Raw genomic sequence first — 14,713 nt, 5'->3', positions numbered from 1 at the left:
AGAGATTTGTATAAATCTTGCAGTGTCTATCTCTCCGACATTTGCAACATTTGTTCAATATTCAAATTTGATCTCCCGCTGTCCCATAGTAATGAACATGTAGTGAGTCAGGACGAGGCATACAGGCAGCGTTTCTCAGCCAGTGGAAATCATGAATCAGCTGGCCTAATTTTTATGGATATATACAAAAGAAATGTCGATTGAAAAAAGGTAAAAACCAAACAAAGTGAAGCTAGTTTGCAGTCTTTCCAGCTTCAGTTTGAAGAGATTGTGTTAGCTGTGTTGTTGGCTAACTTCTCCGAACAACAGTGTCCTGACAATTGAGCCCATTTTCTATGCCAGGCAAAATCGTGCATCATTAGCTCATTGTTATGGATGTATACAAATAAATGTCACTGGAAAACAGCTTAAACAAATGCAAATGCGGCTACTTTGCTGTTATTCTGGCTGCAAGTTAGCCGTATCCGTGAATGTAAGTTAGCCATAGTTGGCTAGCTAGCAAGCAAGGGATAAGCACGTTGCCAGTATGGATGGCAATGGAACATTTAGAACGAACGACTGGGTCACGTACAATAGATACAGAACAAAAAGACTGAAGACTGTACTTCGTCTCGGGCCTAACAACACACCCGTGCCACTATATCCTCCAAACACAGGCTTTTTGGGTATTATCACTTGAATACCAAGTTCTTCCACAGTGTGTATGCTCATAAATGCATTCCATTAAACTTTGTCTATTGGGAAATGATTTAAACTCTAACCTATGACTTTGGAGGTGCATTCCCAATCATATCAAGGCCCTGCAGAGCATCCTACTTCAATACATTAAAGCGATTGAGGCCGGATGACAATGCACTTTATGTGACGACTTGATGTGATAGGTAGAGGAAGACATTTTCAATAGGTTAAATTCCTCTGTCCTTGTTAAGCAGGTCACACTATGGATTTTCTTTAAACTGATGTGATCACCTGCACGCCAGCCTCGTTTGTTTTTACCCCATCACTAGTAAATGCTTTGATGCAGATGCTAGTCATAAAGGGAGTAACAATATACTGTACAAGTAGAGAAATTATTTAAACTAGTCTAAAACAAATTACATTCATGCATTACACATTACGTGAGCCAAACGTTCAGTCCATTTTGGGGAGTTATAATCAGGATTAGCTATATTGTGAATACTGATGTGGTAATGTGTAAAACTATACATACATATATATACATGTTGCTTTCCTGCAATATGTTGAAGACGAGGCTTGCATACAGTTGACTATGGTGAATGCAATGTGCATGCTTTGGTGGGAGGGATTAACCGCCAACTAGGGCAAGTGGCTCAAGGACTGCACAATTCCATCTACTCCAGTTCAATGCAGTATCTCCCTCATTCTGCACATTGCACAGTTTGGATAAGGAGACCAAATTTAGACTGCTGCCAGTTCTCATAAAAGAAAATGGTCAAATATATGAGACAGCAGATCGAGTTGAAATCAGACGAGATCCTTTTGGAGTCGGGTGCGTCTATGGACCAACAGGATTTTAGCGATATGTCTGGATATTCCGACATTCTATATTCCGAATGTTCCGCAATGGACCAAATCGACACTTTTATGAAAAACGTTCAGGTGTTGCTGGATGCAGCAAATTACATTGAGAACAATGAAAAGAACAACGGAAGTAAGTAATGTAGGCTATTCTGGTTATTTCAGAGGCAGGCTCGCCAAGGCAGACAACAATGGACCGAAATGGTTAGGGCGACAAAAGACGCGTAAACATGAGAGGCAACTGTCTGACTCCCCTGCTTCCATTTGTCTGATTGTGAATGGGCCTAATATTTCAACCTATTCTGCCAGTGCACATTTGTTGAGATAATGCCAGTAAGTTTTTCAAATGAATCACTTGGACTGAATATATTTTGATTGGTTTGTGAATGAGATATAGCCTACAAAAACAAAACAATCCATGGTCAAAAGCAAACCCGGGACATAGAATTATGCTCTCACCCGCTATGGCATTTTCTACGAATGGTAGCATCATTTAAATGGCTATTCAAGTGCGCATTTTCCAATTGGATGAGACTTGACTATGGCCCCATTAATTCATTTTCTTAAAGACATGAATATGCCTAAAGTAAACATATCCTAATGATATCCACGAAGGTTGCCCTGTGTGCGTTGGACTGTCTTCCTTTGAGCTATGTCTTCCTAAATTGTAGGCTACTTATTAAAATATTTAGGCTACATAATAGGCTTGTCGATTTATCAAGCTCCCACTCACCTCATTTTAAAACCTAGCCTAGCCTACTCAACACTGAGCATAGGTTTTCATTACATTTCTGGCAGTGGATGTGGACGCCTGCAGGCCGAAGAAAAGCAAATAATTCGTAGGCCTATGCTTATTTATCTCAGACCAAATCCAACTGTCAAATGTGGCAAATAAACCCTTAAAGGTGTGTTGAAAAGTCGGCATGTTGTGCAGAGGCTGAATAGAGAAGCCCTATAATGCCAGCCCTATACTTTCTTTATTTCAATCAATTGCGCTTCCTCGTATCTTCACTGTTGCTCACATGGGTTCCACATGGAACAAAATTGTCCGTTTTGATTGGACTAAACCCATGTTCCCGTCTCGAGTCCTTGCAGATACCCAATCAAACCCAGGTTAAACTTTGACGTCACATGTATTATGTGGGATTTGTAGGTGTATACACAATTTAGGATTAGATCAAATAAATAAAATATCACATTAAAACAATTCTGTTGTCATCAATCTCATATTGGATATTTTATTAAACCTAGAAATAGGTAAAAATGTTTATAGCCTATTATACATGTTATAGTTTTCTATATGCATTTTATTGTCTAATGTAGCCTAATATAGCCTACTAAGTGATATTTCGAAATTGGTAATGAATGAGTAGGCCAATGTCTTGAAGAAAGTTTGTTAGTATTTTTCAATAAACCAACAAACCATGTCATGCTGTTGAGAAAGTAAAAGACAATGTTGGGTGAAGCTATAGGCATTTCCCCAAGTTTTACTAAACTTAAATATACAACTTTTTTCTTTATATATATGTTTTACAATAATCAACAGTATGACTACATTACTGTTTGCCAACATTGAAAGATTATTGGAAGCTGCAGCATATAGACAGGAGGGAGGGGTAGGCTATGTGAGATGTTGTTTATTCATTCCCTGTTGTTTTGGGACTAGCTTAATGTCACAAATGTTACAGACCAAAACAAAAAAAGTATTTGTCTGACAGAAATGACAGGATTATAATGTAAGGCCTAATGTGTTAAAAAATATACATTTCATCAACAGAATGTGAACATGGATATGCCTCAGCATGCCCTGCAACTCAGAACAAGCATCATCAGAGACAACGGAAATTAAAGAATAAGAAAATTGACAATATTCACAACAGGTAAATTAATCTTGTCACAATTATTTGTAACTGTGATATTACAAATACCCATGTTATTACAGTTGCATGCTCCCTCGTTGATTACTTGTGTATTTGTATTGTATTGACGAGACAGTTTACTGCACTGTTGGAGATAGTAACATAAGCATTTCACTGCATCTGTTATAACACCTGCAAATATTTGGACATGACCAATACATTTTGATTTGATAACATTTAGTTTTTACCCCTTCTTCATTATTGGACTTGGAAGAAACAAAGTGCACCAAGACAGAAACTGTCAAACTCGTATTTTACATAGCGTATTGGTAACATATCTTGTCCATGGATTTCTGTCTATAACATAGAAATAGATAGAAGACTCTAGTGCCCAAAAGCCAGTTTTAGCATGGGCAGCTCCACCATTTTGAAGTCGAAAACTGGGTGGGATGTCCTATGGGTTAAGAAAGGATCACATGATTCCATCTGTGTCATCAGGGGGATCAGCCAATGAATTATACTTGTGAGCAAACATTCCATAACTGTAGCTGGCAGTAAACCGCAAACCTTGGCCTTATACTTGTTCAAACAACACACTCTAGGTGGTAGTATGCACCGTTTCAGTTTGTTTGTTAACTCATATGAGTAGTAGAAGAAAATGGACAACTTCAAAATGGAAATGGCCTCAATGGCACTGCCCATGCTCTCACAGATGCCATAATAAGATAGATACAATGATGCAATGTCTATCTAAGTCTATGGTCTATAACCTGTCCATTTTGTTTTACACCCAGATCAGCACACAATGAGCTGGAAAAAAATAGGTGAGTCAGAAGGGGTTGTGACTGTCATTCTGTGTTAGAGGCCATTGCGAGTATTTCCATTGACAGTATTTATTGTTGATCAATTGAAGATCTCTGCAAGTACTGAATGTGCACTCATCTACCATTTTCTTCTCTACTCTGATTCCCCACCCGACTGATTTGGTCCATAACTGTGTAACATGGGGTAAAACACTTGAGTTACACAATAATTAATTAGTCAAGGAGATATAGGCCTAATAAATCTGATGGTGCATAACCTGTCTTGGTGCATATCAAACATCATATCCACATAATCATTCAACTGTGCAGACTGATACATGGTTTGATAGTGCACAAGTAACACAGGCGCACACACTTAAAATGTTGTGAATGTATGGTAATGTTTAAAAAAAAAATTGGATAACTGCCTAATTTTGCTGGACCCTAGAAAGAGTGCAGCAGCGAATGGGGTTCCATAATAAATACATGTACAGGGATGTTGTTATGTTACAAATTCCGTAACATTTTATGTGGTGTGGCAAATAGTTATATCCAGTCACTTTATCTCCAACTGTCTTTTCAAAATGGAACATCAAGCTGATATTCCAAAATACTGTGAAGGCTGGATTTATTTAGCATATCCTGATGTTATTCTAAATATATTGACCCAGAATTTGAAAATGTAATACTGGCTAATAAAGTGGCAAATTTTACAGCTGGACTTACAGTGGCGCAAAAAAAGTATTTAGTTAGCCACCAATTGTGCAAGTTCTCCCACTTAAAAAGATGAGAGAGGCCTGTAATTTTCATCATAGGTACACTTCAACTCTGACAGACAAAATGAGAAAAAAATCCTGAAAATCACATTGTAGGAATTTTAGTGAATTTATTTGCAAATTATGGTGGATAATAAGTATTTGGTCAATAACAAAAGTTTATCTCAATACTTTGTTATATACCCTTTGTTGGCAATGACAGAGGTCAAACATTTTCTGGAAGTCTTCACAAGGTTTTCACACACTGTTGCTGGTGATGTTTTGGGGCTGTTGCTGGGCAACACAGACTTTCAACTCCCTCCAAAGATTTTCTATGAGGTTGAGATCTGGAGACTGGCATGCTTCTTACAAAGCCACTCCTTCGTTGCCCGGGCGGTGTGTTTGGGATCATTGTCATGCTGAAAGACCCAGCCACGTTTCACCTTCTATGCCCTTGCTGATGGTAGGCTTTGTTACTTTGGTCCCAGCTCTCTGCAGGTCATTCACTAGGTCCCCCTGTGTGGTTCTGGGATTTTTGCTCACTGTTCTTGTGATCATTTTGACCCCGCGGGGTGAGATCTCGCGTGGAGCCCCAGATCGAGGGAGATTATCAGTGGTCTTGTATGTTCTCCATTTCCTAATAATTGCTCCCACAGTTGATTTCTTCAAACCAAGCTGCTTACCTATTGCAAATTCAGTCTTCCCAGCCTGGTGCAGGTCTACAATTTTGTTTCTGGTGTCCATAGTGGACTTTGGAGTGTGACTGTTTGAGGTTGTGGACAGGTGTCTTTTATACTGATAACAAGTTCAATAAGAAGTTACAGGTCTGTGAGAGCCAGAAATCTTGTTTGTTTGTAGGTGACCAAATACTTATTTTCTACCATAATTTGCAAATAAATTCATTAAAAATCCTACAATGTGATTTTCTGGATATTTTTTTGCTCATTTTGTCTGTCATAGTTGAAGTGTACCAATGATGAAAATTACAGGCCTCTCTCATCTTTTTAAGTTGGAGAACTTGCACAATTGGTGGCTGACTAAATACTTTTTTGCCCCACTGTATTTTATCAACACCTTCACAATTTCAAGTTTGTTTGTACATTAGCATGCTAGCATCCTGGTGGTAGAACAGAGATGTCTGTTTTGCATGGCAAATCAGGGAGTGCAGTCCAGTACAGGTTGCTCTTGGAAGACAACCATACAATGTTTTCACAGTTGGAACTGGAACTGCTTGTTTCAGACAGTGTGCTTCACTCCCCGTAAGCTAAGCTTTTCTGTGCAGTGATGAGAGCTAATATGCAGAGAGCTGCCAGTGTGGGAATCATCATTGAACACAGAAGAGGGAAGGCCCAGGCCTCTGGATGATAATAGCTCAATCTCAAATTGCACTACACAGGGGGTTTCTAGACACTAGAATGTTCAGTTCTTATGGAGCAAAGGCCATGACCTTAAAACAAGATTGTCTGTATGCCTGTCATACTGGCTGACCTCAGCAGCAATGGGCCCGGACTATTAAATCTTTCTATCGAACAAAAATGATATAAAGGGTCTGCTTTTGTAGCTCAATCTATTACTATACTGAACAAAAATATAAATGCAACATGTAAAGTGTTGGTACCATGTTTCATGAGCTGAAATAAATTATCCCAGAAATGTTCCATATGCACAAAAAAACAATTTCTCTCAAATGTTGTTCACAGATTTATGTACATCCCTGTTAGTGAGCATTTTCCCTTTGGCAAGATAATCCATCCACCTGATAGGTGTGGCATATTAAGAAGTTGGGGACAATAAAAGGCCACCCTAAAATGTGCAGGTTTGTCACACACCACAATGCTACAGACGTCTCAAGTTTTCAGGTAGCGTACAATTGGCATGCTGACTGCAGGAATGTCTAGCAGAGCTGTTGCCAGATAATGTATTGTTAATTTCTCTACCATAAGCCGCCTCTAACGTCATTTTAGAGAATTTGGCATTACGTCCAACCGGTTTCAGAACCATAGACCATGTGTATGGTGTCGTGTTGGTGAGGGTTTTGCTGATGTCAACGTTGTGAACAGAGTGCCCCATGCTGGCTGTGGGGTTATGGTATGGGCAAGCATAAACGAGAGACAATAAACACAATTTTATTTTACCAATGGCAATTTGAATGCACAAAAATACCATGATGAAATCCTGAGGCCCTTTGTGAGGCCCATTGTGAGGCCCATTTTTTAAGAGGTATCTGTGACCAACAGATGCAAACTGTATGTGTTTTCCCAGTCATGTGAAATCCATAGAATAGGGCTTAGTGAATGTATTTAAATTCAATTATTTCCTCATATGAACTGTAACTCAGTAAAATCATTAAAATTGTTGCATGTTGTGTTTGTATTTTTGTTCAGTATAATAACCAGATCAATAACTAATTACGTCCAAAGATATTCATCAATCGATGTGGAGGGGGATCATGACATTCAAATCCAGGAATTTCGTCTGGATGTAGATAGACCATTCCTATTATTGGTTTCACTAAAGAGCAGGCTGTTGCTTCTTCGCCCTCTTAGACGAGCACATCTCCGCCTGTGTTTGGAGAGGTTGAAGACACTGATCCCACTGGGACCAGACTGCAGTCGGCACACTACCCTGGGGTTGCTCAACAAGGCCAAGGGGCACATTAAGGTACTGTAGTCAACAATGCCACCATGGTGGTGTCATGGGGACCATGGTGTTATGGGATCTGGTGAATAGTGAATGGTTCAATGGAAGCCCCTTGCCTATGGATAGAGAAGCTGTGTGCTCCCATGACCTGCCACAGCACTGCGGCACACAAACACAATGTGGTCTACTTCCTCAGCCTACAAATCACTTGCTATTCCTGGCTGCACACTTGTGGGCCTGGAAACACAAGCAAATGCAAGAGAAATGGGGATATACCTTTAATGGGTATAACTGATTTATCAAACATGATTGATTAGAAAGCTTGAATTTTCCCATTTTATCCAGGTGTAGATATAGTCTGGAACCTATTTGTCACCCCCTTGTGAACTCTGAAAAGGTATTTCCAATTTATCTGAGAAATGTTATGCACATTACTGTGTTTCAGAAAGAAAAGAAAAAGTGAAAGAAAGTGTGGCTTGTATTCTTAGCCTGAACCAACCCAGCCATTGCCCTTGTTTTCCTACAAGCAGCAAATCCAGCTCTACATTTGGCCATTGTACAAAAATGTCAGGAATTACTTTGCCACAACAGCTGTTTGGATCTGTTGGTATTTTTAGCCTGGTCTGATGTGGATATATTCACATATGAGTATTCAGGCTCAGAAGAACACACTCAGTTTGTCCCTTAATCTTGAATGGGCAGAATTTGTGTTGTCACAAGAGTAGAGTAAAACAATAACAAAAACATTATTCCATTTTAAATATGTTTGCAAATGGCAGCTGTTGAAGATTCTATCATTTGTACAGTAAAACTGAATATCTGTCATACTATGCGCAGGTGTCTAACAAAATGTGATAAAAAGCTGCTCCTTATCCGACACCATTTATTTATATGCAATTAGTATTCATAAAATACCAGTGGTGTAAAGTACTTAAGTAAAAATACTTTGAAGTACTACTTAAGTCGTTTAGGGGTTAATTGTACTTTACTATTTATATTTTGACAACTTTTACTTGTACTTCACTACATTCCCCCCTAAAATAATGTACTTTTTATTCCATACATTTTCCCTGACACCCAAAACTACTCGTTACATTTTAACAGAAAAATAGTCCAATTCACGCACTTATCAAGAGAAAATCCCTAGTCATCTCTACTGCCTCTGATCTGTTGGACTCACTAAACACAAATGCTTAATTTGTAAATTATGTCTGAGTGTTCAGTTGTGTCCCTGGCTATCCATAAATAAATAAAGATATATATTGTGCCGTCTGGTTTGCTTAATATAAATCATTTTAATTTATTTATACTTTTACTTTTAGCAATTCCATTTACTTTTGACATTTAAGTATATTTAAAACCAAATACTTTTAGACTTTTACTCAAGTGGTATTTTACTGGGTTACTTACACTTTTACTTGAGTAATTTTCTATTAAGGTATCTTTACTTTTACTCAAGTATGACAATTGAATACTTTTCCCACCACCATAAAATACCAAAAAATTCTAAGGTTGATTAACTCTCTCTCCTCTGTTTGTGTGTAGAAACTAGAGGAGTTGGACCGGAGGAGTCAGCACCAGCTGGAGAGCCTGGAGCGTGAGCAGAGGCACCTGCAGAGGCAGCTGGCCCACCTGCAGACCCCTGGAGGCGGGGACAGGGACAGAGTCCGTATGGACAGCGTAGGTTCCCCTTTGGCCTTAGAACACTCGGACCGAGGTGAGCCAACCATTGCACAGAGCTTAGTTACTCCCAGCATATTTCGGCTGACAGTGGCAATATTACAGTGCCTTCAAATAATATTCAGACCCCTTTACTTTTTCCACATTTTGTTGTGTTACAACCTGAATTTAAAATGGATTACATTGAGATTTATTTGGTCATAGGCCTACACACAATACCCCATAATGTCAAAGTGGAATTATGTTTTCGAGATTTTTTACAAATTCATAAAAATTCAAAGCTGAAATATTATCTCAAGCAATAATATCTTCATTAGTAAAAATGTGCATGGACTCACGCTGTGTGCAATAATAGTGTTTACAATTATTTTTGATTGACTACCTCATCTCTGTACCCACACATACAATTATCTGTAAGGTCCCTCAGTCAAGCAGTGCATTTCAAAGACAGATTCAACCACAAAGATCAGGAAGGTTTTCCAATGCCTCACAAAGAAGGGCAAATATTGGTAGATAGGTCAACATAAAAAAACAGTAATTGAATATTAATTTGAGCATGGTGAAGTTATTCATTAACTTTGGATGGTGTGTCAATACACCCAATCACTACAAAGATACAGGTGTCGTTCCTAACTCAGTTACCGGAGAGGAAGGAAACGGCTCAGGGATTTCAACATGAGGTCAACGGTGACTTTAAAACAGTTAGAGCGTTTAATGGTTGTGATAGGAGAAAACTGATGATGGCTCAACAATATTGCCGTTACTCCACAATACTAACCTAACTGACAGAGGGAATAGAAGGAAGTCTGTACAGAATACAAATATTCCAAAACATGCATCCTGTTTGCAACGAGGCACTAAAGGAATAATGCAGAAAATGTTGCAAAGCAATTCACTTTTTGTCCTGAATACAAAGTGTTATGTTTGGGGCAAATCCAATACAACACAATACTGAGTACCACTCTCCATATTTTCAAGCATAGTGGTGGCTGCATCATGTTATGGGTGTCCTTGTAATCGTTAAGGACGAGGGAGTTTCAGGATAACATTTTTTTTTACAGAATAGAGCTAAGCACAGGCACAATCCTAGAGGAAAACCTGGTTCAGTCTGCTTTCCACCAGCACAGGGAGACAAATTCACTTTTCAGCAGGACAATTTATTTTATTGACATTTTTTTATTTTACCTTTATTAAACTCTGCAAGTCAGTTAATAACAAATTCTTATTTACAATGACGACCTACCCCGGCCAAACCTGGACGATGTCGGGCCAATTGTGCGCTGCCCTATGGGACTCCCAATCACAGCCGGATGTGATTCAGCCTGGATTTGAACCAGGGACTGTAGTGACACCCCTTGCACTGAAATGCAGAGCCTTAGACCACTGCGCCACTCACGAGCCCCGAGACAATAACCTAAACACAAGCTTACCAAGAAGACAGTGAATGTTCCTGTGTGGCCGAGTTACAGTTTTGACTTAAATCTAAATGAAAATCTATGGCAAGACCTGAAAATGGTTGTCTAGCAATGATCAACAACCAATTTGACAGAGCTTGAAGAATTTTGAAAAGAATAATGGGCAAATTATGCCCATTCCAGGTGTGGAAAGCTCATAGAGACATACCCAGAAAGTATGCTTCTACAAAGTATTGACTAAGGGGTGTGAATACTAATGGAAATTAGACATTTCTGTATTTCAAAATCAATTGAATCCATTTTGAATTCAGGCTGTATCATGAAAAAAATGGGGGGAAAGTCAAGGGAAGTGCATATTTTTTTAAGGCATACTGTTCAAATAAAATACAATTGTATTTATCACATGCGCCGAATACAACAGGCCTTACTGTGAAAGGCTTACTTACAAGCCATAACCAGTTTTTAAAAAGTTAATAAGAAAAATTAGCTAAATATACAAAAGGAAAAACAGTAGCACAATAAAAAGAACAATAACAAGGATATATACAAGGGGTGCCGGTATCAACTCAATGTGCAGGGGTTCGGGGTAATCAAGATAATGGAGGTAATATGTACAGTGCATTCGGAAAGTATTCAGACCCCTTGACTTTTTCCACATTTTGTTAAATTACAGACTTATTCTAAAATGGATTAATTCAATAAAAAATGCTCATCAATCTACACACAATACCCCATAATAACAAAGCAAAAACAGGTGTTAATCATTTTTTTGCAAATGCATTATAGATAAAAAGCAGAAATACCTTATTTACATAAGTATTCAGACCCTTTGCTATGAGACTCGAAATTGAGCTCAGGTGCATCCTGTTTCCATTGATCATCCTTGAGGTGTTTCTACAACTTGATTGGAGTCCACCTGTGGTAAATTCAATTGATTGGACATGATTTGAAAAGACACACACCTGTCTATATAAGGTCGCAAAGTTGACAGTGCATGTCAGAGCAAAAACCAAGCCATGAGGCTGAAGGAATTGTCTGTAGAGCACCAAGACAGGATTGTGTTGAGACACAGATCTGGGGGAGGGTACCAAAAAATATCTGCAACATTGAAGGTACCCAAGAATAGAGTGTCCTCCATCATTCTTAAATGGAAGAAGTTTGGAACCACCAAGACTCTTCCTAGAGCTGGTCGCCCGGCCAAACTGAGCAATCCGGGGAGAAGAGCCTTTGTCAAGGAGGTGATCCCGATGGTACCTCTGACAGAGCTCCAGAGTTCTTCTGTGGAGATGGGAGAACCTTCCAGAAGAACAAACATCTTTGCAGCAACCCACCAATCGGGCCTTTATGGTAGAGTGGTGGAAGCCACTCCTCAGTAAAATGCACGACACACTTGGAGTTTGACAAAAAAGCACCTAAAGGACTCTCAGACCATGAGAAACAAGATTCTCTGGTCTGATGAAACCAAGATTGAAGTCTTTAGCCTGAACGCCAAGTGTCACGTCTGGAGGAAACCTGGCACCATCCCTACAGTGAAGCATGGTGGTGGCATCATCATCTTGTGGGGACGTTTTTCAGCAGCAGGGACTCGGATACTAGTCAGGATCGAGGGAAAGACAAATGGAGCAAAATACAGAAATCCTTTGGTGAAGACCAAAACGTACAAAAATTTCACATCATCATAATATACCCAGAAACTGTTCCCGGACTGTTTCGGATGGGAAGCATGCTGAGGCCTTTAGAAGATTTTATGTAGAGAAATATGTTTCATACATGTAGTTATTACATGCATCCATAAGAGGGCAGGCTAACCTACAAAATCAATGTAACCCTTTTTGAATTCTGTCTGTAACACAAAATATGGAATAAGTCAAGGTGTGTGAATCATTTCTGAAGGCACTGTATATTATACTCAAAAACCGTTTGGTTCAGTTCCATTTCAAACCAGTAAATATAATTTACATGTGTTACAGTCTATAATGTAGCATTTGTTGTCATCAAGCAGTAGTTGTCAATCAATATGATTATCTGATTACTAAGTGTGGGATGATCATAATAAAAAAAATGTATCTCACCCCAATTTCTTTAGAAGAGATCGAGGTGGACGTGGAAAGCACTGAGTTCTCCCATGGAGAGCTGGACAGTATCAGCACCAGTGGCTGCAGTGACTTGGATGACCACAGCAGTCGGCAGAGCCTGGCCAGCGATGAGGGCTACTCCACCTGCAGTCTTAAACAGACCTTTTCCTCCTAAGAACCAGCCTGAAGCTCCTCATCCACAGCTGCATTCTAAACTGGCCTTCTCCTAAGAACCAGCCTAAAACTCCACCTGCAGTCTATAACTGGTACTGTATAAATAACCAGCCTGAAGTTCAACTCCTCTTGAAGTTTAAAACTGGACCACTCCTCCTATGAATCAGCCTAAAAATCAACCACCTGCAGTCTAAACTAGCCTTCTCCTCCCAAGAACCAGTAGTTTAAAGCTAAACCCCACCTGCAGTTAAGTGGACTAATCCTACTACAACAACTGTAAATCTTGCCCGATGTGGGCGACTGCACTTAGTCTAATGTTACCTGTATCCTCCTAAAACCAGCACAAAAACCACAAAACCAGCCAGAAGCTCACCAGTGCCACTTTTCCCCCCACTTTGGAAACCTCTAGCAGATGACCCTCTAGTAAAAAAAACTATTCTCATCCATCACAAAGCAGGTCACTCGCACTTCTATATCTGCACTCCAAACCAGTTCTCTAAGGTACCTACAGGTTGAATAAACAACATTTACACTTGAAATCTTTGACACAAGTCACCAATGTTATTCCTAATTTATTAGAATTGAGAAATGTATTTATTTTTCCAATATTTATTGTGTTGTACTGTATGTCTTGGTCACACTTGAATTATTTAGATGTTTTGACAAATGTAAAGTTAAGTCTGTTGTGGTTTTGAACTGAGCATTGTTTGACAAGTTATCCCAGACAAAAGCTAGTGCAATGGTACAGGACAGGCTAAACGTATCACTCAGTGGCCTCTTTTGTGAGATGATTGACATCAATCCCCCTTGAGATTTCAAAAGTAATACTGTTTGTATACGGTAGGCAGCTATAATAAGCTATCCCGCACATCCCACGCACAATTCGGAAGCAATAACACTCATTGACAGTTGTCAACTCTTAAGTTGGCTCTTAATTTTGTCCGTCCAACACCACTTGCTTGTTTTGTATGCAACTTCAATAGATGTATTAATTACAAATAGTAATCAATAGTAAGATAAAATGGCTGTAAAAGTTGGAACAAAAAAGTAAATGGTGCATGTGTATTGAATGTAGCTTTCAATTGTATTGTCATGTGCTTTGGATTGACCAGTTTTGAGACCAGTTTTTCATGTCTTTGTAGCATGAACAATATAGCACATGGCAGAATGTAATTTGAGTTTTGATTCGCATCCTTATTTAGTAACTTATTTTTTGTATTGTGGTTGAGAAGCATTCCAAAGTTAAAACCACAAAGCTGTATATTTTGAGTATTTGTCTACAAAAATCACACACTGCAAGACTATTCCTCTAACCAAATTGGACATTTCATCTTATGACCATACCCATATTTTTGTGGTACAACTAAAACGATTATCACCACCAACTGTGTCTTAAAATGGCTAAATTGAATCTTGCACAGGTTTCTTAGTTCCAGGAATTTATTCAATGTCAGTTTTGGGTCATTTGTAAAATGCATTTTGAAAAAGACTTGGACTTAGAAAGTGTCTCTGAACACACTCCTGTGCTAAAGCAGCCATCAAAGGTGACTTTTACAAAGAATATATTGCTGGTCCCCTGCTACTATTTTGTGTGGTTCATGGTAATGGTCCCTTGAAAACTTGATCAATAAACCTCTACCACCATATGTACCTATACAGTGTTCAGTTGTTCTTTGTTATTGTGGTGTCCAGAGCTATAAGATACAGTGGGACAAAAAAGTATTTAGTCAGCCACCAATTGTGCAAGTTCTCCCACTTAAAAAGATGAGGCCT

The 14,713-nt window shown here is 39.0% G+C and overlaps 1 protein-coding gene across 1 annotated transcript; it reads left to right on the top strand.

The window, feature by feature from the left end:
* Positions 1-1,362: 1,362 nt before the first annotated feature.
* On the top strand, positions 1,363-14,594 carry LOC135512317 (max-interacting protein 1-like). The gene is made up of 6 exons (XM_064934233.1): positions 1,363-1,672; positions 3,317-3,419; positions 4,193-4,222; positions 7,503-7,617; positions 9,142-9,313; positions 12,778-14,594. The coding sequence occupies exons 1-6, from the start codon at positions 1,450-1,452 to the stop codon at positions 12,939-12,941; spliced, it is 807 nt and encodes a 268-aa protein (XP_064790305.1). The 5' UTR covers positions 1,363-1,449; the 3' UTR covers positions 12,942-14,594.
* The last annotated feature ends 119 nt before the right edge of the window (positions 14,595-14,713 follow it).

This window comes from Oncorhynchus masou, chromosome 24 (assembly GCF_036934945.1).
Source record: "Oncorhynchus masou masou isolate Uvic2021 chromosome 24, UVic_Omas_1.1, whole genome shotgun sequence".
Lineage (NCBI taxonomy): Eukaryota > Metazoa > Chordata > Actinopteri > Salmoniformes > Salmonidae > Oncorhynchus > Oncorhynchus masou.
This window is presented reverse-complemented; position numbering and strand designations above follow the sequence as displayed.